This window comes from Trifolium pratense, linkage group LG5 (assembly GCF_020283565.1).
Source record: "Trifolium pratense cultivar HEN17-A07 linkage group LG5, ARS_RC_1.1, whole genome shotgun sequence".
NCBI lineage: Eukaryota > Viridiplantae > Streptophyta > Magnoliopsida > Fabales > Fabaceae > Trifolium > Trifolium pratense.
The window spans coordinates 24,861,122-24,882,516 of NC_060063.1; the positions used below are offsets into that span (position 1 = coordinate 24,861,122).

General features: G+C 34.5%; 1 protein-coding gene and 1 pseudogene across 5 annotated transcripts; one reads left to right on the top strand and one right to left on the bottom strand.

Moving 5' to 3' along the window:
* The first annotated feature begins 367 nt into the window (after nucleotides 1–367).
* Nucleotides 368–8,690, top strand: LOC123885635 (annotated as a pseudogene).
* A 4,068-nt stretch (nucleotides 8,691–12,758) lies between these two features.
* On the bottom strand, nucleotides 12,759–18,911 carry LOC123885636 (dynamin-like protein ARC5). Of its 5 annotated transcripts, none has more exons than XM_045934921.1 (7): nucleotides 18,744–18,911; nucleotides 15,332–15,383; nucleotides 14,774–14,925; nucleotides 14,568–14,691; nucleotides 13,519–13,578; nucleotides 13,199–13,344; nucleotides 12,759–13,121 (listed from the first exon to the last, which is right to left on the bottom strand). In XM_045934921.1, exons 2-7 carry the CDS (start codon nucleotides 15,359–15,361, stop codon nucleotides 13,103–13,105), a joined length of 531 nt encoding a protein of 176 aa, XP_045790877.1. In that variant the 5' UTR covers nucleotides 15,362–15,383; nucleotides 18,744–18,911; the 3' UTR covers nucleotides 12,759–13,102. The 5 variants fall into 5 exon arrangements, with proteins under 5 accessions (XP_045790877.1, XP_045790880.1, XP_045790879.1 ...); XM_045934924.1 differs by having other exon boundaries at nucleotides 14,774–14,932; nucleotides 18,744–18,906; XM_045934923.1 differs by lacking the exon at nucleotides 18,744–18,911 and adding an exon at nucleotides 15,545–15,688.
* Nucleotides 18,912–21,395: the final 2,484 nt, after the last annotated feature.

A 21,395-nucleotide genomic window follows, 5' to 3' on the forward strand; every position in this document is an offset into this window, starting at 1 on the left:
AACATTGTATGATCCAAATAAACTAGAAGAGACTGCATCATCTCATATGTGTTCTTAGGTGTTAAAATATTATTCTAAAGGACAAATAATTTAAGAAAAAATATTATGCAAACAACTAAAAAAAAAAAAAATTATAATATGGTACAGAGGGAGCATCAGTGTGCATCAATAAAGTCACGCCTTTATGCGTGAGAATCTTATTTGTTGGGAGTGTAGGCCTTTAATAGATGAACTTTATGATAACTTTATGGAAAATGTTATCATCCAACTAAAGGTAAATGTCACAACTCTAACAATTACCTTTCATAAATCATGAATATTGAACCTTGGTTCATTCCATTTGACATCCCTCTATTGCATTAATCACTTAACCATTCAACCAGTTATTAGTTTTACACACTACTTCTCCAAACAATGGATCCTTACCAGAACAACATCAGAAAAAGAAATGAAGTAAAAGCACAAGCACGTTTGAGAAGAAAGACATTCCTGCAAGAAAGGAGGGCAAAGAAACACAAGACAGTGCATCAAAAAAGCAGTGGAAATCAAAATCAAAAAGAGACTCAGCCAAGGTTATTTCAGTTCCCTTCACAGCCTGCAATAACTTCTGAAATGTTGAATAAGCAGAATCACCAATATCAGAATTCACTGAGGAACATTAACTCTAATTCTCAAATCTATACTCAGCCAAGGTTATTTCAAAGCACTTCACAGCCCGCAATAACTTCTGAAATGTTGAACCAGAAGAATCACCACAATCAGAATTCAATTAGGAACACCATCTCAAATTCTCAAATGTATACTCGGCCAAGGTTATTGCAAAGCACTTGGCAGCCTAAAATGTATACTCAGGCAAGGTTATTTGAAAGCACTTCACAGCCTGCAATAACTTCAGAAATGTTGAATCAGAAGAATGACCACAATCAGAATTCAATTAGGAACATCAACTCTAATTCTCAAGTATATACTCAGCCAAATACTAGGCAAGAATCACCATATCATCAGAGGATAAAAATTGTGGCTGGTATTAATTCCTTGTGTGTCAATCTAATGAGCAAGTTTGGAGATATGAATACAAATGTTGCATCATCTTCATCAAACCTTAATTTGCCAACTGCCACAAGTTTGAATACTTCAAGTACAGAAACACATGTGGAGAAAGAAAGTGACTCTGATTCCTCTGAAGGTACTAATAACAACATCATATAACATTAGTAAATTATTAATAGAATAGGTGTATGTCTTTACTTCTGCATGCACTGATCCAATGTAAGAAAAAAAAATGATTCTTCAGGTTCAAGTGATGATAGTTGCTCAAGTCCAGATGAAGAAGAACCACATGCAAATTACAAGTCTATGGGTTATGCCATGCTTCCTGAAGGTAGTTTAAAACCATTAATATGAAGTTCACAACAATACAATGGTATAGTTGATATTATTTTGGTGTTATTATTCTTTATAGGTTATTATGATGTTGGTGATCCACTAATTGAATGTGAGTATTGCGGAGCAAAAATGTGGTACCAAGAGAGAATGAACAAAAATAGACATTCTGCAAATCCTAAGTACCAACTGTGTTGCGGAAATGGAAAGGTTCAACTTCCACTCTTGAAATCACCACCTCCATTTCTTCAACATCTTCTATTTGGTCGTGATTCATCAGTTAGCAAGAATTTCCAGAAGCACATCAGAGCTTATAACACAATGTTTGCATTCACTTCATCAGGAGCAAAGCTGGATAACGAATTTAATAATAGTAGAGGGCCACCAACAATCAAAATGCATGGACAATCATGCCATAGAATAGGAAGCTTATTGCCTATGCCAGGACAATCACCAAAATTTGCACAGCTTTACATTTATGATACCGAAAATGAAATACAAAATAGACTTCATGGGTTAAGGTACGCACATGCCTGTTTATCATATAATTTATACTTCATATAACTAGACAGATAAATGTATTCATAAGCTGTATATTGTAACCATTCTTTACAGTTAATCTCTTTTCCTAATCTGATTTATAGGAACAATAACAACCTTGATCCGAATATTGTTTGCAAATTGTCTGAAATGCTTTATCAGCACAATACACATACAAAGTCTTTTCGGATGGTAAGAGGAAGATTGAATCAAGGTAATGTAAACAACTTAAAGCTAAGGTTGATTTCTCAGAGGTATACTGATGGTAGAATATATAATCAACCCTCAGTGTCCGATGTAGCTGCTCTTATTGTTGGTGATGTTGATACTGTAACGACCCAATTTTCATATTATTATTTTTATGTGTTAAAATATTTTATTTAACGTGGCATTTTAATTAAGTTAATAACTTGAGTTAATTATCGAGAGTTTTAGTTAACGCGCGAGTTAGTGAGAGTTAACGCGAGTTGGGCCAAGTTAGTGGGCTTGAGGCCCAATGGGCCTTGTCTCATGAGAAGGGGGCGCTATATGAAGCCCATTGAGAGAGAATGAGTTCATTTTTCATGTTCTTGTGAAAGAAGAGAGAAGGGAGAGCAAGAGGAGAGCTAGGGCAGAAGCTTGGAGGAGGGATTCGAGGAGCAATCGTGGAGCTTTCGTCGATCCAAGGTAAGAGAGTAGATTTCATATTCGTGGGTGACTCGAGGAAGGGAAGAATGTCGATTTCTCCTCACCCGAACTTCCTCCACCCCATTTTCGTTTTAGTTTGAATGGATTTTCTTAATGGAAATCGATTCTATGGTTCATAACATGTTTAACATGCTTTTATCATGATGTATGAACGAATTTATTGGATAAAATGAAGTTTATGGATGATTAAACTCAAGAACTTTGTGTTCTTGAGTGTTTTGAGTAAAAGTGTTCAATCTTTACTTTTTCGATGTTTATGATGTAGATCTATGAAATGAACCGTCCTTTTGTGTTTACACATGTTTGTTACACTTGAAAACAAACTTATTTGGGATTTAGAACATCAAACTTGGATTTTTTGAGTAGATTTCTTTCCTCTGTGTTAGCAGGAGTCATCTGCATGATAGTAGGGGTTCTATGTGTTAGCAGGAGTCATCTGCATGATAGTAGGGGTTCTATGTGTTAGCAGGAGTCATCTGCATGATAGTAGGGGTTCTATGTGTTAGCAGGAGTCATCTGCATAATAGTAGGGGTTCTATGTGCTAGTAAGGGTTCTTGCATGATAGTAGGGGTTCTATGTGCTAGCAGGGGTTCTTGCATGATAGTAGGGGTTTTATGTGTTAGTAGGGGTATTACCTGAACTGTTATTTGTAGTAGGGGTTCTCTGGTATAGTATGAGTACTCTGTGTTAGCAGGGGTATTACCTGAACTGTTGTTTAATGGTTTTAAATGCTACTGATTGTTTATAACCATGATTAATTTGTATTGTGATGAATTGTTGATTATATGTGTGGAATATAATTGTTGTTGATTGTGTTGAGGATGTTTGTTTAAATGTCAAAGAAGTATATTAAGGTGTTAATCAACTTAATAAAGAAGGATATTAGAGTATTGTTATTCTAATAAAGAAGTATATCGAATTATGTTATTCGATAAAGACGGATATTAAGGTATAGTGTTATCTTAATAAAGACGGAATGTTGGATAGTGTTCCACATTTATAAATGACGAGCTTAATGCTAATTAAAATGATTGTGAGTGAATTCATGAAAAACATATACATGCATTCATGAATTGTTGTTGTATATTGGCTTGTCCAATAAAGACGGATATCGAACTATATTTGTTCGATAAAGACGAATATTAGAGGTGAGATACTCTAATAAAGACGATGGTACCACATGCATTAGAGGTGTCTAGAGGACATAGCATGAATGTGAAGCATTAGATTGCATTAGGGATTATGTGTGCATTTTATGATAAATGATGTTTGACACATACTTGGTAAATGTTGATTGTTAATCCGTATGTGAGGAGCAGAGTCCGTCATGACTATAAAATGAACAACGCAGGGTCCGTCATGACCATAATCTGAACAATGTATTTGTGGTGTTAGATTACATTAGGAACTTTATGTATATTCCTATTTGTGACTGAGTTATGTGATATTTGTGGATGTTTTGGTATTGTCCGAGACGACGTGAAACTATATGTTTGGTGTACTTTGTGGATGATTGAATATGTAATAAATGAAGTGTATGCATGATATATGAATATGCATGAATGATGGTGATGTATATGTATAATGTATGATTATGCATGTTTTTATGAAGAGGTGTTTAAGTACCATTTACTTACACTTGTATATTTTGAGTATGTTGTCTAACTCTCTTTTATGTGTTATGTGCTGGACCGTTGGGGGTCCAGATTTACAGGTTTTGTGGTATTCGATGTCGAGTCGTCGGTGAAGCTCTGCTCTGATTGTGACACGGGAAAGGGTTGTATTTAGACTATAGGGTCTTTATGACTTTCGATATTTATTTGTAAAACTATACATTTTGATAAATGATTATTCTGTATAAACACTGATTTTACTAATTAATTACATTAGTATTATTTTGATTGAAGAGTGTAATGCTCGAACCATGACTTTTATAATAACAAAACTTTGATTTTCCGCCGCGTATTTAGAGAAAGATTTTATTAAAGGTAGAAATATAAAACTAATGGGTTTGGGTGTTACAGATACTGCTTCAAAAAGAGACTTAGTAATAGAGACTCAATGTGGCAAACTTCAAAGAATAAATGAATTTCATGCAAGCTATCTGGCCTACCAATATCCCTTAATTTTTCCTTATGGAGAGGATGGCTATCGACGCGACGTGCCTCATAGTGATAAGGGAAGTTCTAAGGGCAGAAAGAGGAATTGGCTGACTATAAGAGAATGGTTTGCTTTTAGAATTCAATCTAGAACAGAGGAAGCACAAACTTTATTATGTTCAAGAAGACTATACCAACAATTCCTAGTTGATGGATTCACTATGTTGGAGTCTGAAAGATTCAACTGGCTGAGGCAAAATTAGTCAAAACTACGAGCCTCTAAATATCGTAGTCTGAATGAAACTGATCACCATATTCAAACTCAAGGGTCAACCAAAGGAAAGAGAGTAATATTACCTGCATCACATGTGGGAAGCTGTAGATACATGGATAAATTATATTTTGATGGAATGGCAATTTGTAGCTATGTTGGTTTTCCTGATCTTTTCATTACATTTACCTGTAATCCCAACTGGCCAAAAATTCAAAGAGTGCTAGGACCGATAAATTTGAAAGCATATGATCGTCCTCATATAATAACAAGGGTGTTTAAAATGAAATTGGATGAGCTCCTTTCAGATTTGACCAAGAAAAATGTGTTTGGGAAAGTTCTTGCATGTAAGTTTGTTTTTGTTAATGCACACAAAATACTATATAATATTACTTTATCTACAAGCATTTAACATTTATATCAACTAACAAACTTTACTTTCAGATATATACACCATTGAGTTTCAAAAGAGGGGATTGCCACATGCACACATACTTATATTTCTGCATCCATCTAGCAAGTTCCCCACTCCTGATGATATTGACAAGATCATTTTAGCAGAGATACCAAGTCAGGAACATGAGAAAGAGTTATATAATTTGGTTAAAAATTACATGATCCATGGCCAATGTGGCGTATCTCATGAATCACCACCTTGCATCAAAAATGGGAAGTGCTCAAAATATTATCCTAAGCAGTACCAAAACTCAACATTTGTCGACAAATATGGTTATCCAGTGTATAGACGAAGGGACAACGGTCGCACAATTGTCAAGAATGGTGTCTCATTCAGTAACAAAGATATTGTACCATACAATCCTATGTTGCTAATGAAGTACCAAACACATATCAATATGGAATGGTGTAACCAAAGTTGGTCAATAAAGTACTTATTCAAGCACATAAATAAAGGTTATGATAGGATAACAGCTGTTATTGCTCCAACACAAGACAAAGATTCAACTCAAAGTGGTGGTAATATTGATGAGATCAAACAATACTTGGATTGTAGGTATGTGTCACCAAATGAGGCATGTTGGAGAATTTTTTCATTTCCAATACATGGTCGGAACCCAGCAGTTGAAAGGTTGCACTTTCATATTCCAGGTGACCAGCTAGTCTACTTTAACGATTATGAGCACATTGACGATGTCCTGTTGAAGCCAAGTGTCACTGAATCAATGTTTACATCTTGGATGCAAGCAAACAAGATTTATCCCGAAGCCAAAAATTTGACTTACGGCCAGTTTGTTTCTAAATTTGTATATGTTAGGACAAAAAGGTCATGGAAACCACGTAAGACAGGTTATACTATTGGGAGGCTAATTTGGGTTCCTCCAAGTACTGGAGAGCTTTTTTATTTAAGAATGCTGCTTACTATTGTAAAAGGACCTGGCAGCTATGAAGATATTAAAACTGTTGCCAATATCCAATATGAAACTTTCAGAGAAGCATGTTTTGCAATGGGTCTCCTTGAAGATGATAGAGACTATATAGAGACCATAAAAGAGGCAAATGAATGGGGTCCTGGAAAATACTTAAGGAAGTTATTTATCATTATGCTCTTATCATGTACCCTTAATAGACCAGACTATTTGTGGAATCAAACTTGGACATTGTTGTCTGATGGGATACTTAATGAACAAAGGAAATTGGTTGCCAATCAAGGTATGGTCTAGTAACCTTATTTTATATGTCAAACAATTTTATGTACTTCATAATCAATACTTGTTGAATATGGGTTTATTTTATTTTTAGACTTGCAACTTTCTTATGAAGAGATACAAAATTTATCTTTGCTTGAGATTGAGAAACATCTGCAAACAAACCGGAGAAGTCTGAAGGAATATCCAACAATGCCATATCCAAAAGGTTACGTCACAGGTCAATTCGGGAATAAACTAATATACGAGGAGCTTGACTATGATCAAGCTATTCAACAACAACAATTCCAACAATTATTCAGTTCTCTTACAGGTTATCTAATTTATGTTTACTTTACTAACAACCATTCACTATATGAATTCTCTAATCATTATGTGCCAAGTTTTAAAAATTGAATCTGACTTCTTTATAGATGAGCAAAGAGGAATATTTGAAACAATTATGCAAGCAGTCAACAACCAGAAGGGAGGAGTATTTTTCCTAAATGGTTATAGTGGAACCGGAAAAACTTTCATGTGGAGAACTTTAGCATCAGCCATACGTTCTCAACGTCATATTGTGTTGACCGTGGCATCAAGTGGAATAGCATCACTTTTATTACCGGGAGGAAGAACAGCACATTCAAAGTTTACAATTCCTATTCCTGCATTTGATTACTCGATTTGCGGTATAGAAAAAGGAAGTAAAATTGCAGAGCTGCTGAAACTAACAAAACTCATAATATGGGATGAAGCTCCAATGACCCATAAATTTTGTTTTGAGGCACTGGACAAAACTCTCAAAGACATAATGAGTTCGAGCACTTCAATATTTGGAGGAAAAGTTATAGTTTTTGGGGGTGACTTTAGACAAATTCTACCGGTCATTCCAAGAGGAAGTCGTTCTGACATTGTCCATGCAACAATTAATGCATCATATATTTGGGATCATTGTCAAGTGTTAACTCTAACAAAAAATATGCGTTTGCATACTGGGTCACAAAGTTCCGATGCAGCGGAACTCAATGAGTTCTCACAATGGATTTTAAACATTGGGGATGGGAAGATTTCTGAGCCAAATGATGGTTATGCTGAGATAGATATTCCAAGTGAATTATTGATCACCAATTTTGATGATCCTATCGATGCAATTGTGAAAAGTACATATCCGAATTTAATTGAAAATTATAAGAATGAAGATTTTTTGCAATCTAGGGCAATTTTAGCATCAAAAATTGAAGTAGTTGATCAAATAAATGAATATGTCCTGAAATTGATTCCAGGTACTACTTGATTCACAATGTTTACTTAATTTTCAACCTTCTTTGTTCAAGATTTATTATGTTAATTGAAATATATTACGCTACAATATAGGTGAGGAAATGGAGTATTTAAGTTCAAATTCTATAGATCGGTCGGAAGCTCATACCAATGAAGCATTTGAAGTACTTACCCCTGAGTTTTTGAGCTCTCTAACAGCTTCAGGCCTTCCTAATCATAAAATTAAACTCAAGGTTGGTACTCCAATAATGCTTTTAAGAAATTTAGACCAATCAGAAGGATTGTGTAATGGAACTAGACTCATTGTCACAAGGCTAGCAAATCATGTGCTCGAAGCAAAGATCATTGCTGGGAAGGATAACGGGCGCGTTGTCTACATTCCACAGATATCTATCTTTTTGAATGAATCACCATGGCCATTCAAGCTTATTAGGAAACAATTTCCTATAATTGTCTCATATGCTATGACAATTAATAAAGCACAAGGTCAATCTCTCGACTATGTTGGGCTATACTTGCCTAGACCGGTGTTTAGCCATGGCCAGCTATATGTGGCGATTTCCAGAGTTACGAGAAAACAAGGTCTCAAGATCTTGATCCATGATAATGAAAGACAACCACTAAACGTTACCACCAATGTGGTCTTCAAAGAGGTCTTCCAAAATCTTTAATTAGTAAGTTTTTCAACATTCATATTCAATTTACTGTTAACATATAGTACCATCATAACTACATACAAAAAATTTTCTGTGTAATTTTCTACACTTGCCATGCAACTTTCGTGAAAATTTATGGACATAACATATTTTTTGACTAACTTTTTTCGTTACAAATATACAGTATTTTAGATTATTATTAAAATTTATTTCATTATAACCAAGTCGTAGGTTATAATGAAATAACTCTTAAGGCGAGGATTGCCTCTACTTTATAAACACATATTCAGGCCATCTCGCATCCGATGCGGACTACTTAACAATAACTATTTACAATAATTTTTCTGAATAATATTTTACTCTTACCATGCAACTATGGTGCAAATTTATGGACATAACATATTATTTGACTACTTTTTTCATTATAATAAATTTAAATTTATTTCATTATAAGGAACACATACACCTTCTTAATGTTGGTGCTTCATCTCATCATATAAAAAACAGAAATGCTATAGGGACACAAATCTTCCAACAAATATACAACACAAAGGGTATATTGGTCAATTTGCTCATCAAGAAATCTCCCACGTGACCTTCCTTTCAGATTTTATATTTTAATTTTTTTTTCCTTCTCTCTCACACCACCAAAACACGACCAAATCCCTAACCGTATATCGCACAATCCCCTCCGCCGTTCAATCACTCCTCCACTGCCGTTCATTCTCCTTCATAGTTTAATCTTGAACCACAATCCGTCAAACCCTCCGCAGTCGAAGAACTACAACCCCTCCGCCGTTGTTCTTTGCTTTTCCAAGGTATGAAATAACTTCATCTCTCTACCGTTCCAATGTATTGATTGATTGCATGTTGTTTCTCTTTAGCTTGCTTTTATACTGCGTTTTCTAACTAATGGGTCAAACAAGAGATGAACTTGATGACAACACAATAATTTTTTAGTTAACCTTTGTGAAGTTCAATTTGCAATTTGTGGCATATAGCGAGGCTTAATTGAGAAATTAGGGTTAATTCCTTTTATTTGTCTTTTATATTAGGGAATAAATACACTTGTGGATACGTAATAGAGGAATTCAAAATATAAATAATAGGGAAAATTACACTCACCTCCCCTGAGGTCTATTAAAGGAGGGACTGCATCGGTTTTGTTTTGAGGTTTGTTGTAGTGGTCGTTTTGGTGCTTTTCTGGCTGTTGTACCGGTTGTTGCCTTGCTGTTTTTCTGTGGCTTGGTGCTGTGTTTAGATTGCGGGGTTGTGTTTGTGTATTACTGAGCTTCATGGTGTTTGTGTTTTTTTGTTGGTGTGTACCAGTTTGTTGCAGCAGTGTGAATGTGTTTTTTGGCCTGGTTTTCTTCTATTTGCTTGTATGTCCTATTGGTTTAGGACTTAGGTAGTTAAGGATAGTGTTTGATTTCGTTTTTCTTTTTGGTTTTGGCAATGTTGTTGGTGCCTTGGCTGCTGTGTATTCTTTTTTACTTTATTCAGGTAGGTATTGTAGTAAGAATGAGTGTTCTAATAATATTGTCTTGTTTCAAAAAGAAATAACACTGCAATATTTGTGATAAATTGAATCTCATGGAAAATCAACAGAGATTAAATATGGGATCGAAATATACTTGGTCTGTAGTGAGTTAACGGTAAACTAATGGTGTTAGTAAAAAAGGGAGGTAGTTGTCTATTTGCAGCACCTGATATTGTTGGTTTAAGTCAACACCAACTCTGCTCAACCATTTTGCATGATGTTTGATTAATGGAAATTGTAATGTGTTTTGTAGAATGCAGATATCATAATTTGGTGCTTTTATAATGTTATGGTGTGGTACTGATTAGGTGTTGTGGTTAACTAATTTCCCAAGTTTTATTCTTTCAGTCTTTTCCAACTTGCCCCCTGCATTGCAAACTACAAATTCCTTGTGTAGGTAATAGCTAACAGGTCAAAGATATTCATTGTAATGGAAATTGTTGTTGATAACATTGTATGGCGGTTTTTACCTTTATATGTGTTTTGAAGACCAGAATTCTTCACATCAACATTGTTCTTTAAAATCTCATTTTGTTGCTTTTGTTGTTAACTTGATCCAGGCACGCAATGGGTGGTTGAAAGAAGATGAAGCAAGAAAATACTTTCAACGGCTTATATGTGATGTGGATTACTGTCATAGTAGAGGTGTTTGTCACAAAGACCTAAAGGTGTTTATTACTTTCTCACTATGATGGTGCAATTGCAGATCTCTAGTCATGTGGTGTTAGTCTTGATGATGTAAATTCTATTATTACATATTTTTATTATTTGTTGTACATTTTGTGCAATTATGATTGTATTTTTTATGAAAGTTTAACCACTGTAACGATCTGGATTAAAAAATCTGTGAATTTTTTTTTTACTCATTTTAACAATTTGGGGGGTTCTAAACCCCCTCAAATAAACTCCCGCTATTTTTTAGCTATACCAGTTGTTCCCCAAAACTCCCGGAATTATTTTATGGGAATCGATTAGGCGGCAGTTAATCAAACCCCTGGAAATGTGTGTCGTGTACGATTTCACTCTTGAACAAATAATGATATTTCTTGAAATTATTCACAATCTAGGTAAGGGGAGTTATGTGTAGATAAGTGGGGAGTCGGAGTACAAAGTTGGTTAAAAAGCTTAAAATCTTCCAAATTTGAAAAAATCATTCACATTTAACTTTGTTTTAACTTCATCATCTACTAACAATCAGAAATGTGTGTCGTGTACAATTCCACTCTTGAACAAATAATGATATTCCTTGAAATTATTCACAATCTAGGTGAGGGGAGTTATGTGTAGATAAGTGGGGAGTTGATGTACAAAGTTGGTTAAGAAGCTTAAAATCTTCCAAATTTGAAAAAATCATTCACATTTAACTTTGATTTAACTTTATCATCTACAACAACCAGAAATGTGTGTCGTGTACAATTCCACTCTTGAACAAATAATGATAGTTTTTGAAATTATTCACAATCTAGGTGAGGGGAGTTATGTGCAGATAAGTGGGGAGTCGGTGTACAAAATTGGTTAAGAAGCTTAAAATCTTCTAAATTTGAAAAAATCATTCACATTTAACTTTGTTTTAACTTTATCATCTACTAACAATCAGAAATGTGTGTCGTGTACAATTCCACTCTTGAACAAATAATGTTATTCCTTGAAATTATTCACAATCTAGGTGAGGGGAGTTATGTGTAGATAAGTGGGGAGTTGGTGTACAAAGTTGGTTTAGAAGCTTAAAATCTTCCAAATTTGAAAAAATCATTCACATTTAACTTTGATTTAACTTTATCATCTACAACAATCAGAAATGTGTGTCGTGTACAATTCCACTCTTGAACAAATAATGATAGTTTTTTGAAATTATTCACAATCTAGGTGAGGGGAGTTATGTGCAGATAAGTGGGGAGTCGGTGTACAAAATTGGTTAAGAAGCTTAAAATCTTCTAAATTTGAAAAAATCATTCACCTTTTTTTTACTATTTGTTCATGATTGACATTGTATTATATTTTTTTTTATATAATAACAACTTTTAGTAAAAAAAAAATAACAAAACTTTCTTTTAAGTAAGTTCGTAAAAATATAACAACTTTTAAGTTATTTTTTTTTCTTCATTTTTTTAATTAAAAAAAATTACTGAGTTGACATTTAAAAATTAATTAATTTTCACGTGTGCTACCACGTCAAGATTCGTCCATGTCATATGTCTACTTGTTGAGTCAGCGGGTAACGCAAGGAATCTTGACATTGCAGGGGGAATTTCAAAAAAATATTTTGGTTAACTGACTTAAAATATTTTGCTACACCTGTATTGACAATAGTAATATTTCTTTAAATTAGTAACAATACAAACGTGGGGAATTATGTGTAGATAATTGGGGAGTTGGACTACAAATTTGGTTAACTGATTTAAAATCTTTTAAACATGAAAATAGAATTCACCTTCAACTTTTTTTTAACTTTTTTATCTGAAAACAATCAGAAGTGTGTCTCATTTGCAATGCTACTCGTGAATAAATAATGAGATTTCTTTAAATTATTAACAATATAGCTGTGGGTAGTCAATTTTAGATAACTGGGGAGTTGGACAACATATTTGGTTAACTACTTAAACTTAACAAATATAGATGTGGAATGTAAACTTAACAAATTCTTAATACTAGATATAATTATACTAAACTTAGAGTTTCCTCTAATGCATTGCATTCATTGTCACCAAAGTTTAAAATTACAATTTAGCTTTAAATTGAAATAGGTGAGCATCATTACATCGATCCCACACACAATATGATACAAATACAATATGCAATAAATAATTAGAAACAGTCCTAACCACCTAAATAAGATTCATAAATTATGATACCCTTTTTCATTTCAATTTCTACATCTCTCTTCTGTTGCCCCAATGAAAGCTGCAGATTGGTTATGTCGAAAACATTTTCAAAGTCATCTTCGAAAGCAGATTCTAGGTCTTCTCGAAGGCGCGCGCATGCAACTTGTCCACAATGGGCGTCAATAGGAAACAATTGAACTGCAATATATTATTAATATGTAAATATATGTACTTCAATCCAAACAATCGACACTTCATTTCTACATTCACTTTACCAAGCTTCTACAACTTGCTGTGGCTTTGTGTCTTCTTTTTCTTGCAGATTTGTTTGAGATAGAACAATTGCAGTAGGATCATTACAAACATTGGAATGTTCTGTTCCACCAAATGAATCTAAGAACTGGTGTAATCCAGCCCGACTCTAAAAAGTTGATAGTGGAAACATAAGATATAAAAAATAACCAAGAAAAGCATAGCTTTGCAAATAATACTTTACTCATAGGTTCTTAATAGTGTAACCAGACGAACATACAAGTCTAGCTTAAATTCAAATTAGGAAGTGATATAATTTGAAATGCAGCATTTCAAAGCTTACCTTATTGTGTATAGACCATGAGACATATTGTGTGTGGTGCTCACCAAGTCCTCCATACATCTGCAGCAAAGGAGCATGAACAAACGGCCTTTAAGCAATCTTGTCAAAAAAAAAAAAATAGTAAGCAGACAATCAAGAGTACCGAATTTTTGACATGCATCTCAATATGATTCACCCAAAACTAAAACGAAGCTAATGATGTTTTTGTTGTTATTTCATTCAGTTATTTTTTAGAGAAAAAAAAGGCTCGTGATTTCATTCGACATATGGAAAGAAACTAAGCAATTGAAGGCAAACAATGGTTAACTTGCCTTTCTTTTCTATTTTTTTGCGTGAAATCAGAATTTTTAAAACCCTAGCTGTGTTTTTGCTTAAGTACTCAGAGAAAATTGGGCTTCAAAAGCTACGGGTCGAAAAACATAAGTTTGACCCGAAATTACATTATTTTCATAAAGTCTGGAACATAAACGTAAATATTTGACACACTTGCGCTCCGAACTGGGTATTGGCCTCAACATGAAAGTTGTAGCTCTTGATCTCAGCTTTCCAACGCATCTTCCGGCGGCTCAATCCGATATTCGTAGCTCCAGTTATGACCTGCGGACTGGAAGGGTGTCAAAGTGCTATTTATTCATAAATTAAGTGCGAAATGGCATGATTTTTCAGTAGATTCTGCAAAGTTTTTTTTTTAAGAATAGATTCTGCAAAGTTGACGAAGGCATAGGCAACAGGTCTGAGGATCACCTGATGGCGACTTAGATACTCACAATCTTTCTGTCAAAACCAAAATGCATAAATAAATACAGTAAGTTTAGAAAAAAGACAAATAATTGCATGAAGGACAACATACGCGCCATTACTAACTTGTACAGAAATTCAACTTCGATTATTAAGCATAGATTGGCAACTGCGAAGAATCAAACTCACCCCATTTTTTCATAAAGGCCCTCGATGCAAGTCAAGAACCATTTATCTCAAAATATTAAGCAATTAGCTGAAAACTCAAAAATAGTTTATATATCACAAATGAATAAAGAGAGAGTACGTACCTGAAGAATATAAAAAGAAATTGGGAGCAATCTCTTAAGTATATGCAACAATCTAGACCCCAACTGATGAAGAAAAGCTTCAAATGTGTCATGAGCCTTTGCAACAACAATTACACAAGCAGTCCTGGTTGGTCCAAATAAAAATTATTTTAATATTCCAAAGTGAGTAATACTACGAGAATGAGTAATAGAACGCATAGAATTACCTAGAGTAGTTTGTCCCGTCATAAATGTCTTCAACTCCGCAACCATTTACAATTTCTTCCCGAGATATTGGAGGACACTTGATTCCTCCAAATACAAAACAAAATTCAGCCATTGCCCGAATGATATTGTGAACCACCATAAAGACGCATCCCTGCATTCTACATAGAAGGATAAGCCAGACTATCAAATGTTTGCTTGATATTCTGAAAATACTTCAAAAGCTTACCGCACAAATATAAAAAATCACATGAAAATGGTAATTACAGACATAGGTCAAACAAAATCATCAACTAAAAGAAAAAATTGGAAATTATAAATAATATTTTAAAAGGGAAGATAACCTGAAACAAAACATAAAGACCATTAAGGAATATAACTACGAAGAAGAAACTAGAAAGAGTAATGTTGCTTGTGAATGTGTAACTTGTGTGATGAAGAAATTTCTTCCAGTTGCATACATGATATGTATTCTTACATCCAGTAGCAAGGAGTATTCAACCAGGAAAATATGGTAACCAGAAATCCAGAAGAAATCCAATTTGAAAGAAAGTGATTACCTTTGCATCTAATGTTGAAAAATCCCTCATCACTATAACGCGCAGAAAGAACCTGAAAAAAATGCATTTTCTAATTAAACAACCAATCTTTTTATGATGCAATAACCATAAAATATATCATTAAAGACACCAACAAATGAACACCGCATACTTGCCATCAAGCATTTAGGAAGAACCTAAGACAAACAAAGAATTGAACATCTATTAACTTACAACAAGAAACCGAAACATGCTCAAGATATGAAAACATAAAGCCTCGAAAGAAGCAGTTTCCATCTCCCTGAGTACGCCAAATGGCAGCATATTGCTGATCAAGCACCTTGATTTTCTCCAATAAGATAGACTGCCTGATTGATATTTGTAACACCCAAACCCATTATTTATATATTTCTACCTTTAGTAAAATCTTTTTCAAAATACGCAACGGAAAATCACATTTAATTTATTGAATATCGGTTCGAGTATTACACTCCTCTATCAAAATAATACTAATGTAATTAATTAGTAAAAATAGGGTTTATACAAATCTTTGAATCAAATAATGTATTTATTGATTATACAAAACAACCTAGACAATAGACTTTATATACAATATAAAACCCTTTCCCGTGTCACAATCAGAGCAGAGCTTCACCGACGACTCGACATCGAATACCACAAAACCTGTAAATCTGGACCCCCAACGGTCCAGCACATAACACATAAAAGAGAGTTAGATAACATACTCAAAATATACAAGTGTAAGTAAAGGGTACTTAACCACTTCTTCATAAAACATGCATAATCATACATTATACATATACATCACTATCATTCATGCATATTCATATATCATGCATATACTTCATTTATCACCTAATCAATCATTCACAAAATACATCAAACATATAGTTTCACGTCGTCTCGGACAATACCAAAACATCAACAAATACATTGTTCAGATTATGGTCATGACGGACCCTGCGTTGTTCATTTTATAGTCATGACGGACTCTGCTCCTCACATACAGATTAACAATCAACATTTACCAAGTATGTGTCAAACACCATTTATTATAAAATGCACACATAATCCCTAATGCAATCTAATGCTTCACATTCATGCTATGTCCTCTAGACACCTCTAATGCATGTGGTACCATCTTCTTTATTAGAGTATCTCACCTCTAATATCCTTCTTTATCGGATAAATATAATCCGATATCCTTCTTTATTGGAATATCCAATATCACATATATTCATGAATGCATGTATATGTTTTTCATGAATTCACTCACAATCATTTTAATTAGCATTAAGCTCTTCATTTACTAATGTGGAACACTATCCAACATTACTTCTTTATTAAGATAACACTATACCTTAATATCCTTCTTTATCGAATAACATAATTCGATATACTTCTTTATTAAGTTGATTAACACCTTAATATACTTCATTTATACTTCATACATGATTAACAATCATTATAAGCATCAACAAGCATCAACAAACATCAACAAGCATCAACCAATCATGTAAGAATAAGACACTGATTTGAAACTACATGCAAAGGAAGATAGCAGATGAAAAATTGCGAATTCTGCAACATTTTCGCCTGAGGCGAAACAAATTTCGCCTGGGGCGAAATTCTACTGGTTGCTCACTGACTAATTTTCGCCTGGGGCGAAATATATTTCGCCTGGGGCGAATTCTCTGCAGAATGAACTGGTTCTGATTTCTGCAGGACAGCCTCTCATTGCAACGATCATAACTTGGGCTACGAAAGTCCAATGGAGACGCACATATACTCGTTGGAAAGCTAACAAACAGGGCTACAACTTTTATGTTGGCCACTAAAACCAGTTCACAACGAAAAGAGGTCAAAATTGCACGTAAAGGTTCAGACCTCATAGATAACAATTTTCTACATTTCTTATTTCAAACTCTAAACTCTCAAGACTCTCACATAAACCATTTTTCATGTTATAAACCCCAAATAAGTTCATATTCAAGTGCAACAAACATGGATAAACACAAAAGGACAGTTCATTTCTCAGATCTACGTCATAAACATCGAAAAAGTAAAGATTGACACTTTTTCATCAAAACTCTCAAGAACACAAAGTTCTTGAGTTTAATCTGTTATAAAACTCGTTTTTAACCATTAAATCCGTTCATTAATCATGTTAAAAGCATGTTAAACATATTAAGAACCTTAGGAACGATTTCCATCAAGAAAATCCGTTCTAAGCTAAAACGAAAATGGGGTGGAGGAAGTTCGGGTGAGGAGAAATCGACATTCTCCCCTTCCTCGAGTCACCCACGAATATGAAATCTACTCTCTTACCTGGATTCGAAGAAAACACGACGAAGATCTCGAATCCCTAGCTCTCCCCTTGCTCTAGCTCCCAAGCTCTCCTCTTCTCCTCTCAAGAACACAAGAAACATGAGAAATGAATTTCTCTCTCTCTTCCTTGCCCTTAATGGGCGCCCCCTCACACACACTCAAGGCCCATTGGGCCTCAAGCCCAATTGGCTTGGCCCAATAACGCGTTAACTCACTCTACTCGCTTAATAACTAAAGTATTCGATAAATAACTCAAGTTATTAACTTAATTAAAATTCCACGTTAATAAAATATTTTAACACATAAAAATAATAATATGAAAATTGGGTCGTTACAATATTCAGCAGCCAAGCTAGATAGGGTTCCTTGTCACCAACAAATGGAAATTTCTTGGCTTCATCATCCTGAATAGAAAATTGCTGCTGCATTACACCGTCATCCTCAAAATTTCCCCAACAAGATTTTGGACCAGCCTCATACTCAACTTCCCCATCATCCAAAGCTGGTTCTTTATTCCACATTTTTCTTCTTAAACCAATTCAATTTTCAATCTGTTTTAGAACAATCAACAATCTATTCAAGAACCAAACAACCCTTACGAAGTTGAAGATTGAAATGAGTGTGGCGAGAGTGAGTGAGGTGGAAGAATGGCAATACTGAACACGAATCCCTAAATTCTCGAAATTCTTTTAATCAAATTAATGTTGTTGTTATTATAGCTTAAAAATAAAACAACAATTGAAACCAAATTGAACACAATACAACCGAACTCAAAAACCCAACTAAAAAAATTATTCATATTTCAAAATATATCACTCCTCAATGCCATTGAAATCAAAAATCAAACAAAACAATTAAAAAACCAGGAGTAAAACCCTAAAATGAAGAATACAGAAATTGAACACATAAACTTCAAATCCTAAATCATCATAATCACAGTGTCAAGAATTTAACTAGAGAAAACCATGAAATTGTGATATACATGTAGAAATTGCAACATACACGGAGGGAGAGAGAGAGAGAGAGAGAGAGAGAGAGAGAGCGAGAGAGAGAGAGAGAGAGACAGAGAGGGGAGAGGTGAAACCTGCGAGGATAAGCTACGGGGCGATGAGGAGAAGCTACGGCGATGATTGGCGGTGGAGGGAGATCGGCGCAGAGGCTCGGTGAGAGGAAGAAGACAGTGAGGAATGGAAAGAGAAAAATAAAGGAGCATGACAATATGGTATAAAAAATAAAAATAAAATAGAAATATAGGTATAAAGGAATAGTATAGTATATTTGTTGTATTTTTGGTATTGAATTTGTCTCTATAGCATTTCTGTATAAAAAATTCTAGAGGCCCAGATAGTATTGTGCATCCTGTCTGAATTATAGCAAGAATATACTATTTACAACCTGCATGACTATCTTAATTCAATGCTAACAAACACTACAAACTCAATCCCATATAGACAATTCCAGCCCCTTTTTTGGAAAATGACTAACATGCTTGAATCAGTATTATGTCCATATGATATCAATGACACCATTTGACTCTCCAATTAAAAGCATATATGATATTATATACGTACCTTGCCCATTAAAGACACCATTTAGATTACTACTTGTAAATCATACACACATCTCCTTCCCATTTCAAGATGTAAAAGAACTATTTTCCTTCTAACAACTTCCTTCTAATTAAATGTTTTCAACAATCCATGCCAACAATGTGGTTTGTTTACTTAAAAATGTTACTTTTATTGGATTGTAACAATTTATATCTGTGTTAAAATAGATATGTTTTCAGGTTGATTGTATTAAAGTACATTTTCTTAATTCTATGTCATATATATGGTTCAAGGATTTATTATAAAACCGGCTTGAGATTTCTTGGTCCCTTAATATAAGCCGTTTTTCAAAATTTTACACATCAATAATTTATTTACAAAGATGCTCCTATTTAACTTACGATTGGAAAATGTCAAGTTCTTTTTCTCTTGTATGATGTCAATAATTGTAAGGGTAATTATCGAAAAGTAACCATTTATTGTTACAACTACTTTTCTTAATACTGTGAATTTTGTGTCTTATTAGACAGGTTAGATAATTTTCACAGTTTCAGTTTAACAAAAATGGATTTTTTTTTCCTTCCAAAAATAGGGGTTCTCCCCTGACAATTTTGGAGCTAAGGAGATGCTGGGAGTATTTCAAAAATAGGGTTCAATTGCGGGAGTTGTCATTCTGTCAAAAGGAGATAAGTGTGGGAAACAATTTGGGTCTCATGGCTCAGAGTTTTTAGGTACTGGTACATGCTTGGTCCACTGAGTTCTTTTCTTTCTTAGTGGCTTCTTATGGAAACTACATGTGCGTGGATGATAATACATTGAAGAAAAATACCATGGGTGTAGCAAAGGTTATGATCAGGATGAGGGGCCGCACTTTTATTGACTCAAAGGTGAATATTAACATTAATAGGGATAGGGATTTTAGTCCATTAGTGGAGGCTACTGCCTACTGCAACATTTTTCGTGGGCCAAAACAAAGCTGGCGAAATTTACCAAGCCATTGCTTTTTTTTTGAAGAAACTTTACCAAGCCATTGCTATGTAGTGTTGATGTAATCTTTGTTTCTTTAACTTCTGAATCTGAATATATATATTTTAGCACCGGCTTCAAGTGTTGATGTTGATGTAACCTATGTCTCTTTAAATTCTGAATATGATTGTATATATTTTATTATGTGTTTGCTTTTATAGAAGAAATATTTTCTAAATTCAGCAGCCACGCTTGAGTACCACTGTAACAATTGGGTGTTTTTTGGATATAGTGAGAGTAGACAAGTGTGGAATGAAGCCGAGATGGGAGAGGTTATTGAACCGAGATTGCATATAATAATAATAATAATGTTAAAACTGTGTTTTTTGACATCTGCAGAAAGGAAACAAATGAAATTGCAGGAACTGTAGCTACCATTGCTTGGTGTATTTGGCATAACAGGAACAATTGGGTGTGGAATGGAACTAAAGACTCGGCGAAGGGTGTCGCGATAATGGCTGCTCATATGGTAGGAGAATGGCGCACTATTAATGTGCATCAACAGCAGTCGCAGCAGCCATGCTTGAGTACCACTGTAACAAGTCAGACCCAACATTCAGTTGCAGCAAGCCTTCGGTAACGAGTGGCAGAAGTGTAACGTCGAAAATCAACACATAGAGAAACCAACCAGGACAAGAAAACCAGGACAAGAAAACAAACACATAGAGAAACCAAAACTCTAAAAACTACACCAACAAACACCCCTACAAACAAGGCTTAAGATTGTTAAATGATAAGTCTCAAATTTCTCCTAATACTACTTAATGAACTTTTATCGGTCTCAAATGATAAGCCTTAAATTTTGTCTTTAGATTGAGATGTCATGTGCTTTGTCTTCTAATGATACCTCTTGAATCAATTTACGTGTCCATATCTTCTTTAAAGCCAATTTCAAATCACCTCTTTCATATATTGCACTTACTATGCAGAAACTACCAAGCTACCTAACTCTACGGCGGCATCGGAAGTGTGGATGACAAAGCTCTACGACAGCGGCGAAGGGAGCAAACATAGAGTTAACACTTGTGGGGGAGGTTGACGGCAGTAAGCAGCGGCGGTTCGGAGGTGGAGGATGTGTTTCCAGTTGTCGGCGATCGATGGTGGACGGTGGGTCGACGATGGGTCGAAGATGTTGACGTTGAGAATCTGTTTGCGATGAA